This window comes from Neoarius graeffei, chromosome 28, assembly GCF_027579695.1.
Source record: "Neoarius graeffei isolate fNeoGra1 chromosome 28, fNeoGra1.pri, whole genome shotgun sequence".
NCBI classification, from domain to species: domain Eukaryota; kingdom Metazoa; phylum Chordata; class Actinopteri; order Siluriformes; family Ariidae; genus Neoarius; species Neoarius graeffei.
The window spans coordinates 508,025-529,766 of record NC_083596.1 but is presented as its reverse complement, the minus strand read 5'-3'; the positions used below and the strand labels follow the sequence as shown (position 1 = coordinate 529,766).

Genomic DNA, 21,742 nt, shown 5'->3' with positions numbered 1-21,742 from the left:
TATCCTGCTCTACAGGGTCGCAGGCGAGCTGGAGCCTATCCCAGCTGACTACGGGCGAAAGGCGGGGTACACCCTGGACAAGTCGCCAGGTCATCACAGGGCTGACACATAGACACAGACAACCATTCACACTCACATTCACACCTACGCTCAATTTAGAGTCACCAGTTAACCTAACCTGCATGTCTTTGGACTGTGGGGGAAACCGGAGCACCCGGAGGAAACCCACGCGGACACGGGGAGAACATGCAAACTCCGCACAGAAAGGCCCTCACCGGCCACGGGGCTCGAACCCGGACCTTCTTGCTGTGAGGCGACAGCGCTAACCACTACACCACCGTGCTGCCATATCTGTAACATAAATATGTTTATTAAAAGTGTAAGATCTTTATGTTGATAAAGGAAACTGAGTTGGAGTTTCGTGGTGGAAGGAATCGTTGTGTGTCGCCAGGACACTTATCCATCCTTAAAGTACACTGATAAATACACACATTTCAAGCTGAAATCATTACATTTTTTTTGTGTTTAATTTCGGCTCTGTGCTGTGCTCGCTTTTGGCACTAGAGGGCGCGCGCTCTCACCGCCGGAAGTGACGCAGCCAGAGCGGTAATGGCGACTCACAGTTCGCTCCTGAATGTTTCTCTTGGAAGCGCCGTGTGTCCGGGTTTTCTCCTCCCTGCGCTTTTATCCATACGGCTGAGAGTTAAGTCAAATCTTTTTGTAGCAGTTTAAGGTTTCCGGAGTCGTGGGAGGGTGTTTTTATCCGCTTCTCCGGACGAATTGGCCAAGGGCTTGTTAGCTTAGCTTTGCTAGGTGGCAAATAGAAAACAAGTCAAGTTAGCCTCGCATGCTAAGCTAACTCAGTGAAGTCAGGTTTCCTCAGTTCACCCTGTGCTAGCGAGTTAGCCACCGAGCTGCAGGAGTGTGTGTGCGCGCGTGCGCGCGCGCGGCGCTCCAGGAAAAAACGCACAGAGAGAGAGAGAGGGAGAGAGGGAGAGAGAGAGAGAGGGAGGGAGAGAGAGAGAGAGAGAGAGGGAGGGAGAGAGAGAGGGAGAGAGGTGTAAAGATCTCTTTAACTCAGTCGTTTGGGAAGCGACTCTCCGCTCTGAAGCAGCGGCGCTGTGGGACTGTGAGCCGCTGATAGAACCAGAACCAGGAGCGGTGCTGCTAGCGGTGTGTCCTATGGTCCAGCATGCTGAAGACCCGACAGTGTTTACTCGGACTCCGCACTTTCCTCGGAGTGGCGTCCAGGATCTGGGGCTTCATCCTGTACATCCTCAGGAAACACCTCCGCACGGTGAGGAGCTCAAAATACTCACCATCAGTACTCACCATCAATACTACTCACCATCAATACTACTCACCATCAATACTACTCACCATCAATACTCAATAATTCCACTGTTTATATTCACTCTACTCACAGTTACTGCATTCAGGGATTCAAAGTTTCTCTGTCACCTGTACAATACCCACCGAGATCCTTACCCGAGTGCTTCACTATACTGCCCTTAACTGTAATATACTCAGGAAACACGTGCACACACTCAGCGCTTGCTTCACTATACTCACCATTACTGTTATATACTCAGGAAACACCTGCACGCACTCAGCGCTTCACTACACTCACCATTACTGTTATATACTCAGGAAACACCTGCACGCACTCAGCGCTTCACTACGCTCCCCATTACTGTTATATAATCAGGAAACACCTGCACGCACTCAGCGCTTCACTACACTCACCATTACTGTTATACACTCAGGAAACACGTGCACGCACTCAGCGCTTGCTTCACTACACTCACCATTACTGTTATATACTCAGGAAACACCTGCACGCACTCAGCGCTTCACTACACTCACCATTACTGTTATATACTCAGGAAACACCTGCACGCACTCAGCGCTTCACTACACTCACCATTACTGTTATATACTCAGGGAACACCTGCATGCACTCAGCGCTTGCTTCACTATACTCACCATTACTGTTATATACTCAGGAAACACCTGCACACACTCAGCGCTTCACTACACTCACCATTACTGTTATATACTCAGGAAACACCTGCACGCACTCAGCGCTTGCTTCACTATACTCACCATTACTGTTATATACTCAGGAAACACCTGCACGCACTCAGCACTTGCTTCACTATACTCACTATTACTGTTATATACTCAGGAAACACCTGCATGCACTCAGCGCTTGCTTCACTATACTCCCCATTACTGTTATATACTCAGGAAACACCTGCACGCACTCAGCACTTGCTTCACTATACTCACCATTACTGTTATATACTCAGGAAACACCTGCACGCACTCAGCACTTGCTTCACTATACTCACCATTACTGTTATATACTCAGGAAACACCTGCACGCACTCAGCGCTTGCTTCACGATACTCACCATTACTGTTATATACTCAGGAAACACCTGCACGCACTCAGCGCTTGCTTCACGATACTCACCATTACTGTTATATACTCAGGAAACACCTGCACACACACAGCGCTTCACTACACTCACCATTACTGTTATATACTCAGGAAACACCTGCATGCACTCAGCGCTTGCTTCACTATACTCACCATTACTGTTATATACTCAGGAAACACCTGCACACACTCAGCGCTTCACTACGCTCCCCATTACTGTTATATACTCAGGAAACACCTGCACGCACTCAGCGCTTCACTACACTCACCATTACTGTTATATACTCAGGAAACACATGCACGCACTCAGCGCTTGCTTCACTACACTCACCATTACTGTTATATACTCAGGAAACACCTGCACGCACTCAGCGCTTCACTACACTCACCATTACTGTTATATACTCAGGAAACACCTGCACGCACTCAGCGCTTCACTACGCTCACCATTACTGTTATATACTCAGGGAACACCTGCACACACTCAGCGCTTCACTACACTCACCATCACTGTTATATACTCAGGAAACACCTGCACGCACTCAGCGCTTCAATACACTCACCATTACTGTTATATACTCAGGAAACACCTGCACGCACTCAGCGCTTCACTACACTCACCATTACTGTTATATACTCAGGAAACACCTGCACGCACTCAGCGCTTCACTACGCTCACCATTACTGTTATATACTCAGGAAACACCTGCACGCACTCAGCGCTTCACTACGCTCACCATTACTGTTATATACTCAGGAAACACCTGCATGCACTCAGCGCTTGCTTCACTATACTCCCCATTACTGTTATATACTCAGGAAACACCTGCACGCACTCAGCACTTGCTTCACTATACTCACCATTACTGTTATATACTCAGGAAACACCTGCACGCACTCAGCACTTGCTTCACTATACTCACCATTACTGTTATATACTCAGGAAACACCTGCACACACCCAGCGCTTCACTATACTCACTCAGCACTTCACTATACTCCCCATTACTGTTATATACTCAGGAAACGCCTGCACACACTCAGCGCTTCACTATACTCCCCATTACTGTTATATACTCAGGAAACACCTGCACGCACTCAGCGCTTCACTACGCTCACCGTTACTGTTATATACTCAGGAAACACCTGCACGCACTCAGCGCTTCACTATACTCACTCAGCGCTTGCTTCACTATACTCACCATTACTGTTATATACTCAGGAAACACCTGCACGCACTCAGCGCTTCACTATGCTCACCGTTACTGTTATATACTCAGGAAACACCTGCACACACTCAGCGCTTCACTACGCTCACCATTACTGTTATATACTCAGGAAACACCTGCACGCACTCAGCGCTTCACTACGCTCACCATTACTGTTATATACTCAGGAAACACCTGCACGCACTCAGCGCTTCACTACGCTCACCATTACTGTTATATACTCAGGAAACACCTGCACGCACTCAGCGCTTCACTACGCTCACCATTACTGTTATACACTCAGGAAACACCTGCACGCACTCAGCGCTTCACTATACTCACTCAGCGCTTGCTTCACTATACTCACCATTACTGTTATATACTCAGGAAACACCTGCACGCACTCAGCGCTTCACTACGCTCACCGTTACTGTTATATACTCAGGAAACACCTGCATGCACTCAGCGCTTCACTACGCTCACCATTACTGTTATATACTCAGGAAACACCTGCACGCACTCAGCGCTTCACTATACTCACTCAGCGCTTGCTTCACTATACTCACCATTACTGTTATATACTCAGGAAACACCTGCACGCACTCAGCGCTTCACTACGCTCACCGTTACTGTTATATACTCAGGAAACACCTGCATGCACTCAGCGCTTCACTACGCTCACCATTACTGTTATACACTCAGGAAACACCTGCACGCACTCAGCGCTTCACTATACTCACTCAGCGCTTGCTTCACTATACTCACCATTACTGTTATATACTCAGGAAACACCTGCACGCACTCAGCGCTTCACTACGCTCACCGTTACTGTTATATACTCAGGAAACACCTGCATGCACTCAGCGCTTCACTACGCTCACCATTACTGTTATACACTCAGGAAACACCTGCACGCACTCAGCGCTTCACTATACTCACTCAGCGCTTGCTTCACTATACTCACCATTACTGTTATATACTCAGGAAACACCTGCACGCACTCAGCGCTTCACTACGCTCACCGTTACTGTTATATACTCAGGAAACACCTGCACGCACTCAGCGCTTCACTACGCTCACCGTTACTGTTATATACTCAGGAAACACCTGCACGCACTCAGCGCTTCACTACGCTCACCATTACTGTTATATACTCAGGAAACACCTGCACACACTCAGCGCTTCACTACGCTCACCATTACTGTTATATACTCAGGAAACACCTGCACGCACTCAGCGCTTCACTACGCTCACCATTACTGTTATATACTCAGGAAACACCTGCACGCACTCAGCGCTTCACTACGCTCACCATTACTGTTATATACTCAGGAAACACCTGCACGCACTCAGCGCTTCACTACGCTCACCATTACTGTTATATACTCAGGAAACACCTGCACGCACTCAGCGCTTCACTACGCTCACCATTACTGTTATATACTCAGGAAACACGTGCACGCACTCAGCGCTTCACTACGCTCCCCATTACTGTTATATACTCAGGAAACACGTGCACGCACTCAGCGCTTCACTACGCTCCCCATTACTGTTATATACTCAGGAAACACCTGCATGCACTCAGTGCTTCACTACGCTCACCATTACTGTTATATACTCAGGAAACACCTGCATGCACTCAGTGCTTCACTACGCTCACCATTACTGTTATATACTCAGGAAACACCTGCACGCAGTTCGTACCACAAAACATATTATATTTACTCTACTCCTTGCAGCTGTTATATACTCAGTATGTTTAGTACCATAAAATGCTCGCTGTTACTAATTATTCCAGTAATATACTCAGGAAACGTATCCAAACAGTGAAGAGCACCATAAAATACTCAGTGCGCACCACTGACTATTATGACTGACTGTCACTCTTGTATTCTCCACATGGTCAGTGTATTACTGTTTCACAATCAAAAAAACCAAAAACACTTCAGCACTTATTAAATTCTGTGCATTACAAATGTAAATACTGTGTGTGATCATGTGCACATATTCCTCATTTCTTTATTTGTTTGTTGCTAGTCATGTGACTCTTAAAGTCTCAGATTATGAATGGATTCAGTTCTTCACACAACACCACAAACTGTGTGTGTATATGTGTGCACTCACACAGGTTTATATAACACACGTCTGACCTTTACACTTCAAGACGCACACAGAGGCCATAACTTTACATGCACACTACCTCAGTAGAGCATCGCAAAACACAGCTGGTGTCATTTATTTTTCTGGTGAGGGTCTGTGGTTCATAAGGTGTGTGGGTGTCTTATCTCATCTCATTATCTGTAGCCGCTTTATCCTGTTCTACAGGGTCGCAGGCAAGCTGGATCCTATCCCAGCTGACTACGGGCGAAAGGCGGGGTTCACCCTGGACAAGTCGCCAGGTCATCACAGGGCTGACACATAGACACAGACAACCATTCACACTCACATTCACACCTACGCTCAATTTAGAGTCACCAGTTAACCTAACCTGCATGTCTTTGGACTGTGGGGGAAACCGGAGCACCCGGAGGAAACCCATGCGGACACGGGGAGAACATGCAAACTCCGCACAGAAAGGCCCTCGCTGGCCACGGGGCTCGAACCCGGACCTTCTTGCTGTGAGGCGACAGCGCTAACCACTACACCACCGTGCCGCCCGTGTGTGGGTGGGTGTGTGTGTTCATTAATATGATGGTAATTAAATGAAGCTTAATATTTTGACGAGTATGAAGGTATGTGTTTTGGGATACAGCCCTGAGTCAGAACACACACACACACACACACACACACACACACACACACACACTGTAAATGACACACAGCACTGTTCACTGGGTAAAACAAGGTGTGTGTGTGTGAGAGAGAGACAAGAGGTTTCCTCAGTGTCGATTGAATGACCTTTGGTTGCGTTTTATTCATCACAGAACTCTCCTACTACTTTACTACACACACTGCTGTGTCGAAATACATTGGCTGGTGTGTGTATAAATCTCACAATCGTGTCTAAAACCACCACACTTTTTCCATGGGTACCATAGTTACCATGGTTACCACGATTATTGTAGTGAGTGTAGTTGTGTTCAGTTACACCTGTTCAGATCTCTACACACAGTCACAACCTTTTCTCAGCTCTACTTTCATCGTGTGCACAGCTGTCAGGGTCGTGAACTATCATGAGTGTGTCAGTGTGAGAGACTCCAGCTCTGCGGTCTCAAAAGTAGCCGGTCACCGGCGGCAAATCACCGTCTGTGGCTTGTTATGCCGCTGGCTATTGTCAGTCGAGTCACAAAATTTAATATTAAATATTTCTGACGGCAAAAAAAGTTGTGAACGTAAATTACATCCGCTGTGTCATGTATGTCCGTTGCCGTGTCAACTTTGTTTACATCCTCGACATGAGTGCAGCCATTACTGCCCCTTGTGCCATATGTAAGCCGTACTCTGATTGGCTTAGTGTTCCATGGACTGTGAATGGTTCATACCATCATGTGACTCACAAATGGCGACGAAGAGAGTTGCAAGCGGCTCCATGCTGGATGCGTGGCTAAAAGGGTCTAGAGGGAAAGGTAAATACGTTTTGAACGCAAATTTATTCTTTGTGTTGATATAGAAAAATAAATACGTCTTAGTCCACCGTTTCTTAGCCTTGCCTAAGACATTATAATCGCAGATCGTAAAGTTGACTCTGTGTTTGACAGCTGCTCGAAAAAACAAACTGCGTGCGTAACAACGCTAATCAAGCTTAAGCTAGACGACCCGCCTCAAATACCCGTCCCGGGTAAATGTTATCCCAATTTTAGATGACCTGTTCCAAACCATCCCGCCCCATGAAAAATTCGTACTTGCATCTCTCTCTCTCTCTCTCTCTCTAATTAATTATATATATATATATATATATATATATATATATATATACACACACACACACACACACAGTGGTGCTTGAAAGTTTGTGAACCCTTTAGAATTTTCTATATTTCTGCATAAATATGACCTAAAACATCATCAGATTTTCACACAAGTCCTAAAAGTAGATAAAGAGAACCCAGTTAAACAAATGAGACAAAAATATTATACTTGGTCATTTATTTATTGAGGAAAATGATCCAATATTACATATCTGTGAGTGGCAAAAGTATGTGAACCTCTAGGATTAGCAGTTAATTTGAAGGTGAAATTAGAGTCAGGTGTTTTCAATCAATGGGATGACAATCAGGTGTGAGTGGGCACCCTGTTTTATTTAAAGAACAGGGATCTATCAAAGTCTGATCTTCACAACACATGTTTGTGGAAGTGTATCATGGCATGAACAAAAGGAGATTTCTGAGGACCTCAGAAAAAGTGCTGTTGATGCTCATCAGACTGGAAAAGGTTACAAAACCATCTCTAAAGAGTTTGGACTCCACCAATCCATAGTCAGACAGATTGTGTACAAATGGAGGAAATTCAAGACCATCGTTACCCTCCCCAGGAGTGGTCAACCAGCAAAGATCACTCCAAGAGCAAGGCGTGTAATAGTCGGCGAGGTCACAAAGGACTCCAGGGTAACTTCTAAGCAACTGAAGGCCTCTCTCACATTGGCTAATGTTCATGAGTCCACCCTCAGGAGAACACTGAACAACAATGGTGTGCACGGCAGGATTGCAAGGAGAAAGCCACTGCTTTCCAAAAAGAACATTGCTGCCCATCTGCAGTTTGCTAAAGATCACATGGACAAGCCAGAAGGCTATGGGAAAGATGTTTTGTGGACGGATCAGACCAAAATAGAACTTTTTGGTTTAAATGAGAAGCGTTATGTTTGGAGAAAGGAAAACACTGCATTCCAGTATAAGAACCTTATCCCATCTGTGAAACATGGTGGTGGCAGTATCATGGTTTGGGCCCGTTTTGCTGCATCTGGGCCAGGACGGCTTGCCATCATTGATGGAACAATGAATTCTGAATTATACCAGCGAATTCTAAAGGAAAATGTCAGGACATCTGTCCATGAACTGAATCTCAAGAGAAGGTGGGTCATGCAGCAAGACAACGACCCTAAGCACACAAGTCGTTCTACCAAAGAATGGTTAAAGAAGAATAAAGTTAATGTTTTGGAATGGCCAAGTTAAAGTCCTGACCTTAATCCAATGGAAATGTTGTGGAAGGACCTGAAGCGAGCAGTTCATGTGAGGAAACCCACCAACATCCCAGAGTTGAAGCTGTTCTGTACGGAGGAACGGGCTAAAATTCCTCCAAGCCGGTGTGCAGGACTGATCAACAGTTACCGCAAACGTTTAGTTGCAGTTATTGCTGCACAAGGGGGTCACACCAGATACTGAAAGCAATGGTTCACATACTTTTGCCACTCACAGATATGTAATATTGGATCATTTTCCTCAATAAATAAATGACCAAGTATAATTTTTTTGTCTCATTTGTTTAACTGGGTTCTCTTTACTTTTAGGACTTGTGTGAAAATCTGATGATGTTTTAGGTCATATTTATGCAGAAATATAGAAAATTCTAAAGGGTTCACAAACTTTCAAGCACCACTGTGTGTGTGTGTGTGTGTGTGTGTGTGTATATATATATATATATATATATATATATATATATATATATATATATAACATACACTCATATAATATTTGTTGTGCCTCACCCGCACTAAATAACTAGATTTACATAATTTCTATTCAGTAGGCCGCTACATGATTAGGTTGATGAGATTTGGATAAAAGTTATTTTCAATAGAAATGCTGAGACTGTCAGTGAGTGCTGCTAGCTGCTGTTTAATAACGATGAAGTCAGCTGATGAAGGACATGTAGCTGCATTTTATGTAACAGTTTATTGACTGCCAAAAAATAAACATTTTGATTATAATTGAAGTTGTTTTGTTCTTCATCTGTATTCAAGATTTCACCATATTCTTCAATAGTATTAGAGAATCTGGAGAAACTTGTCACCTTAGCTTAGTCAAAGTGCACATCAGACTTAAAATTATTATATCATCCATATGTGGATTTCAATCGGACTACTTTTTGTGTGTGTTTGCAAATATTTCTGAAATTTGATAAAATGACTGAGGTATGGTTTCATATTTCAAGTTTCCAGATAGTATTGATTACCCTTTATTTTCACTGTTAAAAGTTAGCAGAGGCCACCATTTCTCAGTGCATTTCATAACATTTTCCGTGCCCGAAGGGGGGCGCACCCCCTTTTGAACCCCCCCCGCCCTCCCCTGCATGCTTTGCGTGCATTATGTCTGTCACTGGCAGACATTTTACCATTTTGCACCCTGCTGTAAATTATTTGTACCCTGCTATTCTCCCAAACTTTGAAGCCCCTGCAGCTGTGTTTCAAATCCCACACTAAATAGTGTTTTCTTCTGCATTTAACTCTCATGATCACTTTCTCTTCATCTTTTTTGTTCGTGTGTGTGTGTTACAGTGATTGGTTAATTTCATTGTCGTTATATTTATTTGTGAGGTTTTAGCGTCATTACTCCAGGGTTCCCGCGGGTCCTTAAAAAGTCTTAAATACAACTTTCGGTTTTCAAGGCCTAAAAATGTCTTAAATTGTTTGGAATGACTGGAATTTTCGAAAGGGAGGTATTAAATTTAATATTGGACCGAATGAGTGAAATGTCTCCATCCGGTTTGGGGTATTTTTTTAACCGTAATTTTAAGTGACCAGCGCACCGTTTGGGGGCAGCATTGGTTCTGTGCGTTCTGTGCATTCCGTAGATCAAGAGCCAACGTTAGGAGGCTACTGGAGGCGGTGCGGTGGTTGTGAAGAGTGAGAGATGCGCAGGTAGCTTACGTGGGCGCTAGAAAGTGTTGATAATTATGGGAAGATGTCTGTTTAACGACAAGTGGTTGGGGGATGACAGATACCCTCAAAATAAGGAGAAGAATAGTTTGCGATAAAAAGCACTGGATCGCACAAATGTGTTTAAAGACGATAACGCAGCGCTGGGGACACGCCCACTGGGAAACTGGTTTTTCACGGACATGAGGCGCGCGTGTTAGAGGTCAAGCGCTCCGGAGTGAAACGCAGGGGGGTTCGCGCATGTGCACAAGAGTCAGGTGGAAAATGGGACTTATAGGACATAATACTACTACTAATAATAATGATTAGCATCATTTTTTTACATAATTAACATTGTTTATTGTACTAAGTTTAATATAAATATATAAACAACCTTTATTTCAAAACTCAATTAAAAAGAATTCCAGAAAATACAATAATGCTAAATATAGTACAATATAAATAATTTGTACAAAAAATTTAGTTTTATTACTTATCGTCTACAACAGTGTTTTTAATATAATAATAAGAATAATATTAACAACCACTAATAATAATTAGTAGTAATGGTAATTATTATTGATTATTAATCATTACTACTTATGAGTTAGTGATTAAGTACTAGGGATTATTAAATGCTATAAAATTAAGTTATTAATTATTACAAATAATTATTAAAGCGTAGTAATTGGTAGAATACAAACAAATACTCATGGATTATAGATAAATTTTTTAAATTGTGAACATTGATATAAAATAACTATACTACTACTAATAATAAACAATAATACTACTAGTAATACTTGTTGTTGTTGTTATTATTATTATCTATAATCCATGAATAATTGTTTGTATCACTACTAATAATAATAATGATTACTACTTTTTAAATAATTTTAACTAATCTTATAACTCAAATTTAGCATTTTAATAATCACTACTTATTATTTATTAGTATAATTTAGTAGTGGATAATAATTACTACTTATTATTAAATTACATTTTGGTAATCACTGCTTATTAATTAAGTAGTAATTAATAATACTGAATTATAATAATTGCTACTATTAATTAATATAGCTAAGTAGTGATTATTAAAATGTTATAAAATTGAGTTAATTTTTAAAAAATTATTAAAAAGTAGTTATTAGTAATACAAACAATTATTCATGGATTATAGATAATAATTAATGATTATTTTTGAATAATGAACATTAATATAACAATTGCACTGATGATAATTAATTCACAGTTATTACAACACATTAATATTGATAATGGTTATGAAAGGTGACAGTAGTTTTTCTGTGTTTAATGTAACGCTCTGATGATTGTATGGCTGCATAAACAGGTTTACGCTGTTACCTGCTGTAATGCAGAAGATACTCGAGAACTTCCTCAGCCAGCTGTATACTGTACCACACTCACTGATTTTGCTGTTGGACACAAAATCACACATCAAAGATAATCTTTGGGGATTGAAATAATGCCAGCTAAGGTTGTTCAGCTGGTTCTACTTGCCGTTTATTGTTTTCGTTTTTGAAATGATTCATGGTGTTTTCTCCAGTAAACTCCAGTCTTCTCCTCGCTGCTACAGTAGTTCTGCAGCCCAGAACACACGGCTTTGCTTCAGCTGTTTGCTGTCTAACCGTTGCCATTGATGCACCCTGTTGTTCACCAATTGTGTGCATTCTTCTTAAAGTTAGTAAAAAAAAAACTATTGTAGAAAACAGTTTTAAGTTGTCATATTTATCATTTTCTTTGCCATGGTACAGTCTTAATTTTTCCATTTAGAGGTCTTTAAAAGGTCTTAAAAGTCTTTAAATTTGTACTTGAAAAATGTGCAGATACCCTGTACTCTGACTTGAATTAACTTGACAACTCAGTAACTCGAATATGAGTCGGGCTGTAAACACATGGACCTCTGATCATGTTAATGACGGTGTTCTGTGAGTATAAATATGTAAGGCTGTGTGTAATAAACACTTGACTGTGCACATTTATTTCATGAGTTTCAGGTTTAAATAATTCATAATGTCTAAAATAAGTGTACTGAGTCTCAGTGGTAATTATTTTACAGTGAGAGATTTCTGTCTGCACACAGTGTGGGGACTCTGCAGTTATGTCAACTCCGTTCACGTGTGTGTGTGTGTGTGTGTGTGTGTGTGTGTGTGTGTGTGTGTGTGTGTGTGTGTGTGTGTGAGTGAGAGAGAGAATAAAACATCAGAATAATCTGCATTACAGAAGAACTAAATATAAAACTTGCATGTCAATCACTGTTAAAGTACAAGCTCTACCTTCAAAATGTAAGCCACACCCCCTATAATGCTCCACTCATTTACTGTTCCATGCTAAACTAGAGGCCATAAGATTCCATTAACTGTTAGCTACATTAGCATGACTGGAGTGCTCATTAGAGACGTCTCAAAAGGTTCATTAATATAAATCTTTGTTTTATGAAACGAGTTTGTGTTCAGTGTAATAATGTTGCACTCTCTCTCTCTCTCTCTCTCTCTCTGTACAGATAATTCAGTACCAGACGGTGCGCTATGACACATTACCTCTCTCTCCTGTATCCAGACACAGACTCAGTGAGTTTATCTGTTTGTCCACATGGGGGGCGGCATAAGATTCACTCAGTCTATCTCAATGTGTCTGTCTCAGTTTTATTTTGCCTGTCTCACTCTCTCTGGCTCATAGACTGACAGTAACAGACAGTGTCGATGTGTAGTTTTGACGTGCGTATGTGTGTGTAGATACAGTGAAAAGAAAAATCTTGGTTTTGGATCTGGATGAGACTCTTATTCACTCTCACCATGACGGGGTGTTGAGGCCTACAGTCCGACCCGGAACTCCACCAGACTTCATCCTCAAGGTACGCGTGCACACACACACACACACACACAGAGTGATCTCGCAGGCCCTGTTCACACTTGGTGTTCAGGAGTTCAGTGTGATCCGTGGGCCGGCTGATGTCCTATGTTGTGTGTGAGTGGAGATGGACGGCGCTCTCTGTGCTCACAGGTAAACACCACACTGGAACAATAGAGATGAAAGCAGCTGCTTTTCATCAGTTCACTCATCGTCTCAGCTCCCGTTTATTTTTTATGTCTCTAACAAACCACACAACTAAAACGTGAAATGGTCTATACGGTTTTTACACTTGAAAATAAATATAGCAGAAGACTAATGTAATAAACATGCATGTGACTGTCTGTCTCCAGCGGAAATGACGTACAAAATCAGATCACAAGTGCTCACTGGGACGTGTTCATAATCCCAGGTGTGAACAGATTCACGTCTCACCTGTCCATGTGTGATCTGATCATCCAGCACACATTAATGCCACATGTAAACAGCAGCAGAGTGAAGATACACACTGTGAGCAGGAAACTGAGTGAAACTGATAGTCTGCATTTTTATACGTACTTTTTCCCTGTGTGTGTGTGTGTGTGTGTGTGTGTGTGTGTGTGTGTAGGTGGTCATAGATAAACACCCAGTGAGGTTTTTTGTCCATAAAAGGCCACACGTTGACTTCTTCTTAGAAGTGGTGAGTTAAAAGAAAAAAAGGCCATAATAAAGTATAAACAAAATTGAAATACTGTGTCTCTCTCTCTCTCTCTCTCTCTCTCTCTCTCTCTGAGGTACACCATAACAGTGTGTGTGTGTGTAGGTGAGTCAGTGGTACGAGTTGGTGGTGTTCACAGCCAGTATGGAGATTTACGGTTCCGCTGTAGCAGACAAACTGGACAACAACAGAGGAATCCTGAAGCGCAGATACTACAGACAGGTGTGTGCACGTGCATGCTCTGAGCCCCACGGACAGGTGCGCGCGCGCTCTGAGCCCCACGGACAGGTGCGCGCGCGCTCTGAGCCCCACGGACAGGTGCGCGCGCGCTCTGAGCCCCACGGACAGGTGCGCGCGCGCTCTGAGCCCCACGGACAGGTGCGCGCGCGCTCTGAGCCCCACGGACAGGTGCGCGCGCGCTCTGAGCCCCACGGACAGGTGCGCGCGCGCTCTGAGCCCCACGGACAAAAAAAAGTGTCTAAAGGCTGTAGCCCCACGGACAAAAAAAAGTGTCTAAAGGCTGTAGCACACTGGATACGACACAAAATTACGATGTGAAAATGCAGTGGATTTGTAGGTGAAACCTTTGCACACACACTGTGAACACCAATTCAGATAAAGCTTTTTTTTATTTAAAATTTTTTGTTCTGTTTCATGCCGGTTTCGTGCTGTGACTGTCAGTCGAGTCCTGAATGAATGATGGAACATCTAGCAGTGATGAAGACACAATAATTACAGACATGCTCTCAACAAGGTGGTTTTGGGTTCCACCCATTGTTGGAACAGAGATGACAACAGGGAAAGTTTCATAATCATCTCCAAGAGTTGAAGCTGAGAGACGGGATGTTGGGTAACAGGAAAGAAAGCAGCGTTCGTGACGTTGTGTGTTACGGGTTAAATATACTGCAGCCGCTCAGCTCCTGGACATGAGAGATGTCGGAGCGTAGCAGAGACTCGCTGCTACACTCAGTGTTGTTTTGCTGTCTGTTGCTGTTACACACATCATGATTGGTTGATGCACTCATCCGTGGTGAGAGAGCTCAGAAAAACGAACCTCCTTTTGGGGGGAAAAAGCTGCTTTTTTGCTGTGTGATAGTTGCGTGCTGTCTGAAACTACTCATGACAAAAACGGCAGTTCAAAAAATAATATCAACAAGTGAATTAAATGCCCCCAGTGATGTCACACTTTTGCTAAAGGCCATGGATTAATGCATTTCTTTTTAAATCATGATCTGTACGTCATTCAGGTCATTTGAACAAATCAAGGAATAAAAAAAAAAATTGTCTATTGCACCTTTAATATTGTTAGAAATTTGTCTCTTATTTTGTCTGAAAGGGATGCAAACTTTTGCACACTGTCACAAAATAATGATGGAGAACTTAAAGTAATATCAGATTAACAATTGTTGAGTGATGTGTGTGTCTCCACAGCACTGTACGCTTGATTTGGGCAGTTATATCAAGGATCTGTCAGTAGTGCACAATGATCTGTCCAGTATAGTGATCCTGGACAACTCACCTGGGGCATATCGCAGTCATCCAGGTATGTGTGTAATGTGTATATGGTCAAAAAATACATTTTCTAATTTTTACTATTTTTTTTTTTTTGGCATTTACCGAACACTCAATGTTTTTTTGTCATCTTTAATAAGAATAAAGATAGCATCTAGCTTTATCTGGCCTCCACTGTGGAAAATTTTTTTGATTACAATTCAAATGCTTTTGTAAAATTGATTTACGTATAAAATAACTACATCATGAAGAATTAAAGCCCCTCCTTCACAAATGAGTGAAAATATTGAATAAATTTCCTCTTTTTGATTGCTTGGGTTAAAAATGCCAAGTTATGATGACTGAATTGATTATTCACTTAAATATGAATAATATGATACAGTGAGTATTTGATACGGCGAAATAGGACGCAATGGAAAAATCAAGAACACACCGGAAAGATGAGAATAACGGCGGAGGTAAAAGAACAGCGACTGTACCGGCTGAAGGTCGCGCGGGTCTCTGCTGCGGCGCGCGAGCAACGGGACATCACTACCGCACCGGACGGAGCGCGAGGCGGGGGCGGGCCAAAATGACTGGCCGTAGATTCTATCAAAAGTTCGATCTAAATTGACCATGATTGCAAAATATTGGCCAGAAATACGCTAACACTATGAAATATGAAAGTAAGATGAAAAAGAAACATTCTATTGCCTTATACTGCAAGACTAAAACAAAATAAAACTGTCAAAACTCACCTTTTCAGTGATAACGTCCGAACAGATCACTCGCGTAACAGAGAGACCGCAAATGGAAGCACGATCAGCTTCTAACTGCTGGAGTGGAAAATTCCATTCTACACATGCAAATTGTTTGTTAGTGTGTGTCCTTCCCCGCACACACAACACGCTACGGTAAAAAATAGACAAGAAAGAAAGCACAACTTTATTCATCAAACACTTGTGAAATTTCCTCTCTGCATTTAACCCATCTGAAGCAGTGAACACACACGTGAGCAATGAGCGCGCGCACACACACCCAGAGCAGTGGGCAGCCGTTTTATAGCTCAGAAATTCATACAAGACCAGCTACCATCGTAACATATTCTGTAAGAAACATATTCTATACCTAACTTTCAGCTTTCGTTTTAAAAAACAAAATCGCAGATTTATAACAATGTTTATATGGCGTAGTGATTTTAAGTTACTACTTTCGGTGAGGTCGTGACCTTGACCCTGAGGCTTTCCGTTTAGATCAAAACACACGATCGTATTGGTTTTGGGTTTGCAGAAAATGGAGTTACAACGGTGATCAAATATTTTGCATGATGTTTTATTACGGTTATGATTATTCTGTGAGCGCACCAATCCTTAGGTGTAAAAAGTTACAACTTGAAATACAATTAGTGATAACTGTCGACTTTTCAGTGGACTACAGACTTTTTAAGGGAATGCGATGTAGTCCACCATTTATCATGTCCCAGATCAAGCTGTCATTTTTCCACAAATTTGCAGAATTTTTGCCAAATTCTGAATAGAGTATTCACATCAAAGATTTAGTTTTATCTGTATTATTTCTTTCATCATTTTATTTCAAATTAAAACCAACATCACCATTCAAAACCATATAGTTTACTGACCTGACAGAGTATATTTAGTGGGGAACCCCCACAGTACCCAGTTTCTGAGACAGACCCATATATATATATATATATATATATATATATATATATATATATATATATATATAAGATAATTATATACAGGAATATAAACATTCAACCCTTCCAGCATGTCCGTGCTCTCTCATTTTTAGGATTCAAGCAGGTTTGAAAATTATCTGGATTGGCCACATGGTGGTGCTATAGCAAGCTAGAACATGTTTAAAGGAACAGTCCACCGTACTTCCATAATGAAATATGCTCTTATCTGAATTGAGACGAGCTGCTCCGTACCTCTCCGAGCTTTGCACGACCTCCCAGTCAGTCAGACGCAGTCAGACGCGCTGTCACTCCTGTTAGCAATGTAGCTAGGCTCAGTATGGCCAATGGTATTTTTTGGGGCTGTAGTTAGATGCGACCAAACTCCTCCGCGTTTTTCCTGTTTACATAGGTTTATATGACCAGTGATATGAAACAAGTTCAGTTACACAAATTGAAACGTGGTGATTTTCTATGCTATGGAAAGTGCGCACTATAATGAGAGGCGTACTAACACCTTCTGCGTGCTTCGGCAGCGCATTGATATCTGAGCTCCGTATCAATGCGCTGCCGAAGTGCGCAGAAGGTGTTAGTACGCCTCTCATTATAGTGCGCACTTTCCATAGCATAGAAAATCGCTACGTTTCAATTTGTGTAACTGAACTTGTTTCATGTCACTGCTCATATAAACCTATGTAAACAGGAAAAACGCGGAAGAGTTTGGTCGCATCTAACTACAGCCCCAAAAAATACCATTGGCCATACTGAGCCTAGCTACATTGCTAACAGGAGTGACAGCGCGTCTGACTGCGTCTGACTGACTGACTGGGAGGTCGCGTAAAGCTCGGAGAGGTACGGAGCAGCTCGTCTCAATTCAGATAAGAGCATATTTCATTATGGAAGTACGGTGGACTGTTCCTTTAACCATTTGGCCTTGAATCAAACTTTTTTTTTTTTTTAAATCAGATTCTCTATCTCCAGATGAACAAAAGAGTCCAATTAGACCAAAATGATGCATCATATTTAATTTTCCATCATTTTTTCAAATTTAAAATCTCTCATCCTTGATGGTTTGTTCAATTTTCATCAGATTTGGTACACAGTATCTTCAGACCAATATCTTTAAATTTTGTGTAAAGAAAGTTGCCTTTAGAAAATGTGGCCACAGTTATCTAATGAACTTTGTAGGTATTTGTAGGTTAAAGCTCAAAGGCAACGGTTTTGATTTTATACATATTTGAAACTTTATATGTTGTTAACCCTCTGTAATTTTCTTCTGGCCCCAAGAAGTATTGTTAATAAGTAATCATTAAAATAAGTTAGTGCGGATCACGGCAAATTTCTGTTCGGCTATTTTTGTGACCACTCGGCGCGTGACATCATTCAAGACAAACAAACCGCTTGAGCTGAGTCCACTTCCGTTTACTTACATTGCCGTTCGGCTTGAGTGCAGACGTGCATTCAGGAATTTCCAAAGAAAAACCCCCCATGCCTTATTGTTGCGCAGTAAACTGTAACAACGGGACCGGTTCAGATAGAAGCTTTTACCGAGAGAGGAGACGAGGCGGAGAGAGTGGATTGTGTGCGTGAAACAAAATCAAGCAGTCAAAGAAGAAACGGAGCAGCAACACTCAAGCAAAAAGGAGAAGATTGGAGGTAAATATTTTTACTTTTGCTTGCAATTGACAAGTCAAGAATCCTGAGGGATCCTGTACAATCATTGTGGAAATGAGACAAAGGGATATTTCCTCGCTTAGAGCATTGTTCTTCGAGACAATCAAGTTGATGTTCTAATTTCCACCTCGGACCATTGCCTATGACCTTTAAGCTGACAAAATTTAGTGTACATTCATCAGTAGGTGGTGCTATAGCAAACGGATGGTTATAACTCTTAAAGGTCATAGGCAATGGTCGGAGGTGAAACATAGAATATCAACTTTACTGTCTAGAAGAATGACCCAAAAAGTGAATTCAATCTTCCTAGTGTCTAATTTGCACCCTAAAATTGAATAAAATGGTTAAAATATACTGGTTTGCCCAATTTCCAAAGGTTTGTTTACATCTCACTTATGCGCACTTTCACCGCCAGGGGGCGTCGTCATGACGTCATTCAATCTAAACAGACCGGGAGCGGCTCTGTGTTTACCTGCGAACCGAGCACATGTGTACGGACTGTGGTCGTGAGAGGTTGTGTAAAATGTCTGAAAGCGAGAGCGATTTTGAAGTAGGAACTCTCCAAATTGAATATCGAGAGGTGAAACCGTATCTGTATGACCCTATGGCCGTTGCGAAGCAATCGGTGAATGTGGCTCACTGGTTTGACCGTGCGGCCTCGGAATCGGACAGCGACTCGGCCGACTCTGATCGCGGTGACCCCGGACCTCAACAAGACTCGCGCCCAAACGATTTATCCTGGTAGTTATGATAAATTCCTACTTTCGTCGTAATACTAAATAAGAGCCCTTTTGAAGAATAATTAAGCCGCCTCCCTAGTGGATATAGGGAACGATTACTGGACAGCGCGCCGGTAGGCCACATTAGCCTGCCATCCGCGGCATTATACTATTTATAACTGACTCTAAGCGAGGAAATCTCCCTTTGTCTCATTTCCACAGTGATTGTACAGGATCCCTCAGGATTCTTGACTTGTCAATTGCAAGCAAAAGTAAAAATGTTTCCCTCTGATCTTCTCCTTTTTGCTTGAGCGTTGCTGCTCCGTTTCTTCTTTGACTGCTTGATTTTGTTTCACGCGCACAATCCACTCTCTCCGCCTCGTCTCCTCTTCCGGATAAAGCCAACCCACTCTCTCCGCCTCGTCTCCTCTTCCGGATAAAGCCAACCCACTCTCTCCGCCTCGTCTCCTCTTCCGGATAAAGCCAACCCACTCTCTCCGCCTCGTCTCCTCTTCCGGATAAAGCCAACCCACTCTCTCCGCCTCGTCTCCTCTTCCGGATAAAGCCAACCCACTCTCTCCGCCTCGTCTCCTCTTCCGGATAAAGCCAATCCACTCTCTCCGCCTCTTCCCCTCTCTCGGTAAAAGGTAAAAGCTTCTATCTGAACCGGTCCCGTTGTTACAGTTCACTGCACAACAATAAGGCATGGGTTTTTTTTTTTCTTTGGAAATTCCTGAACGCACGTCTGCGCTCAAGCCGAACGGCAAGTAAACGGAAGTGGACTCAACTCAAGCAGTTTGTTTGTCTTGAATGATGTCACGCGCCGAGTGGTCACAAAAATCGCCGAACAAAAATTTGCCGCGATCCGCGCTAACTCATTTTAATTATTACTTATTAACAATACTTCTTGGGGCCAGAAGAAAATTATAGAGGGTTTTTAACATAAAGTTTCAAATGTGCATAAATTGAAAACCCTTGCCTATGACCTTTAAACCCCTTGTCCAATCAAGTTCAAATTTTGAGTGCTGTGTGATGGTTAAAAGTCCTAATAAATACTATAAGAGCACGTTGATACCTTCAAAAAGATGGCTGCCATCAGCCAATCAAATTTCAGCAGCTCTTAAACTGACTTAACTATGATCTAAGATCATGAAACTCTGGAGGATTGTTTAGACAGTGACAGAGAAATCTGTATGAAAATGTTGATCGTCCCGATGGTGGTGCTGATTCTATTTTCATCTGACTGCTTGGATCCCATAATTGCTGCTTGTGGCGATATTTTTAGTTTTGAAAGCCTGATATTTTTTTTCTTTGTGATGTCATAAATCAGATCATGATCTCACTCACCACAAACACTTCTGATTTTAATCTTTCCCTTTGATATACTCACTGTAGGTGGTGTGTGTGTGTGTGTGTTTACAGATAATGCAATACCTATAAAGTCGTGGTTTAGTGACCCGAGTGATACGGCACTGCTGAACCTGCTGCCCATGCTGGATGCACTGAGGTACCATATCCCATCATGCATCATTCCTCAAACATGTATCTTCATCCAGTAACTAATACACTGATCATTAATGACAGGAAGTGAAAAAAGGGGGTCTGTGACATGAACTGTGCTTTCTGACTGGCTGGCTGAGCTGTCACTCATCTCTCTCTGTCTGTGTGTAGGTTTACCTCTGACGTTCGCTCGGTTCTCAGCCGTAATCTTCATCAGCATCGTCTCTGGTGATGTTTTAAACTCTTCTGTTCAACTCTCCACTGCTGGAACTGTTTGTCTCTCTGTCAGGTGACCTGTGAGGTCATTGAACTCCAACAATCAGACTGGGGAGAGAGAGGATGGAGACACACACACACTGAACTGGAGCAGAGAGACAGGTGTCGAACTCTCTCCTCCTTGTCTTTCTCTGTATGGATCCTGCCTTACTGCTGAGCAGCTCTGTGACGGATGGAGGGATTTTTACACTTCTCCTTTAGTTTCCTGACATTGTCCTTCTCTTTAGAGACTAAATTATTGAATAAATTGGACACAGCCAGTCGGATATCCCTCTTCCTCTTTTTCCTCCTTCACTTTCTCACACTTTGCCTTTTTTTCTTTTGTCCTTAAATTTTCTCTCTCCTGAAGCTGAGCACTTCTCCTCTTTTTTCC

The 21,742-nt window shown here is 42.3% G+C and overlaps 1 protein-coding gene across 1 annotated transcript in view; it reads left to right on the top strand.

The window, feature by feature from the left end:
- Positions 1-590: 590 nt before the first annotated feature.
- The window catches only part of ctdnep1a (CTD nuclear envelope phosphatase 1a), a 21,774-nt gene continuing 622 nt past the window's right edge, over positions 591-21,742 (top strand). The window contains exons 1-8 of the mRNA XM_060912320.1: positions 591-1,297; positions 12,967-13,033; positions 13,199-13,317; positions 13,921-13,992; positions 14,116-14,232; positions 15,442-15,553; positions 21,016-21,100; positions 21,265-21,742. The exon at positions 21,265-21,742 is cut by the window's right edge and continues 622 nt beyond it. Of these exons, the coding sequence (XP_060768303.1) occupies positions 1,193-1,297; positions 12,967-13,033; positions 13,199-13,317; positions 13,921-13,992; positions 14,116-14,232; positions 15,442-15,553; positions 21,016-21,100; positions 21,265-21,325 (738 nt within the window). The 5' untranslated portion in view covers positions 591-1,192 and the 3' untranslated portion in view covers positions 21,326-21,742. The remainder of the gene's footprint in view (positions 1,298-12,966; positions 13,034-13,198; positions 13,318-13,920; positions 13,993-14,115; positions 14,233-15,441; positions 15,554-21,015; positions 21,101-21,264) is intronic.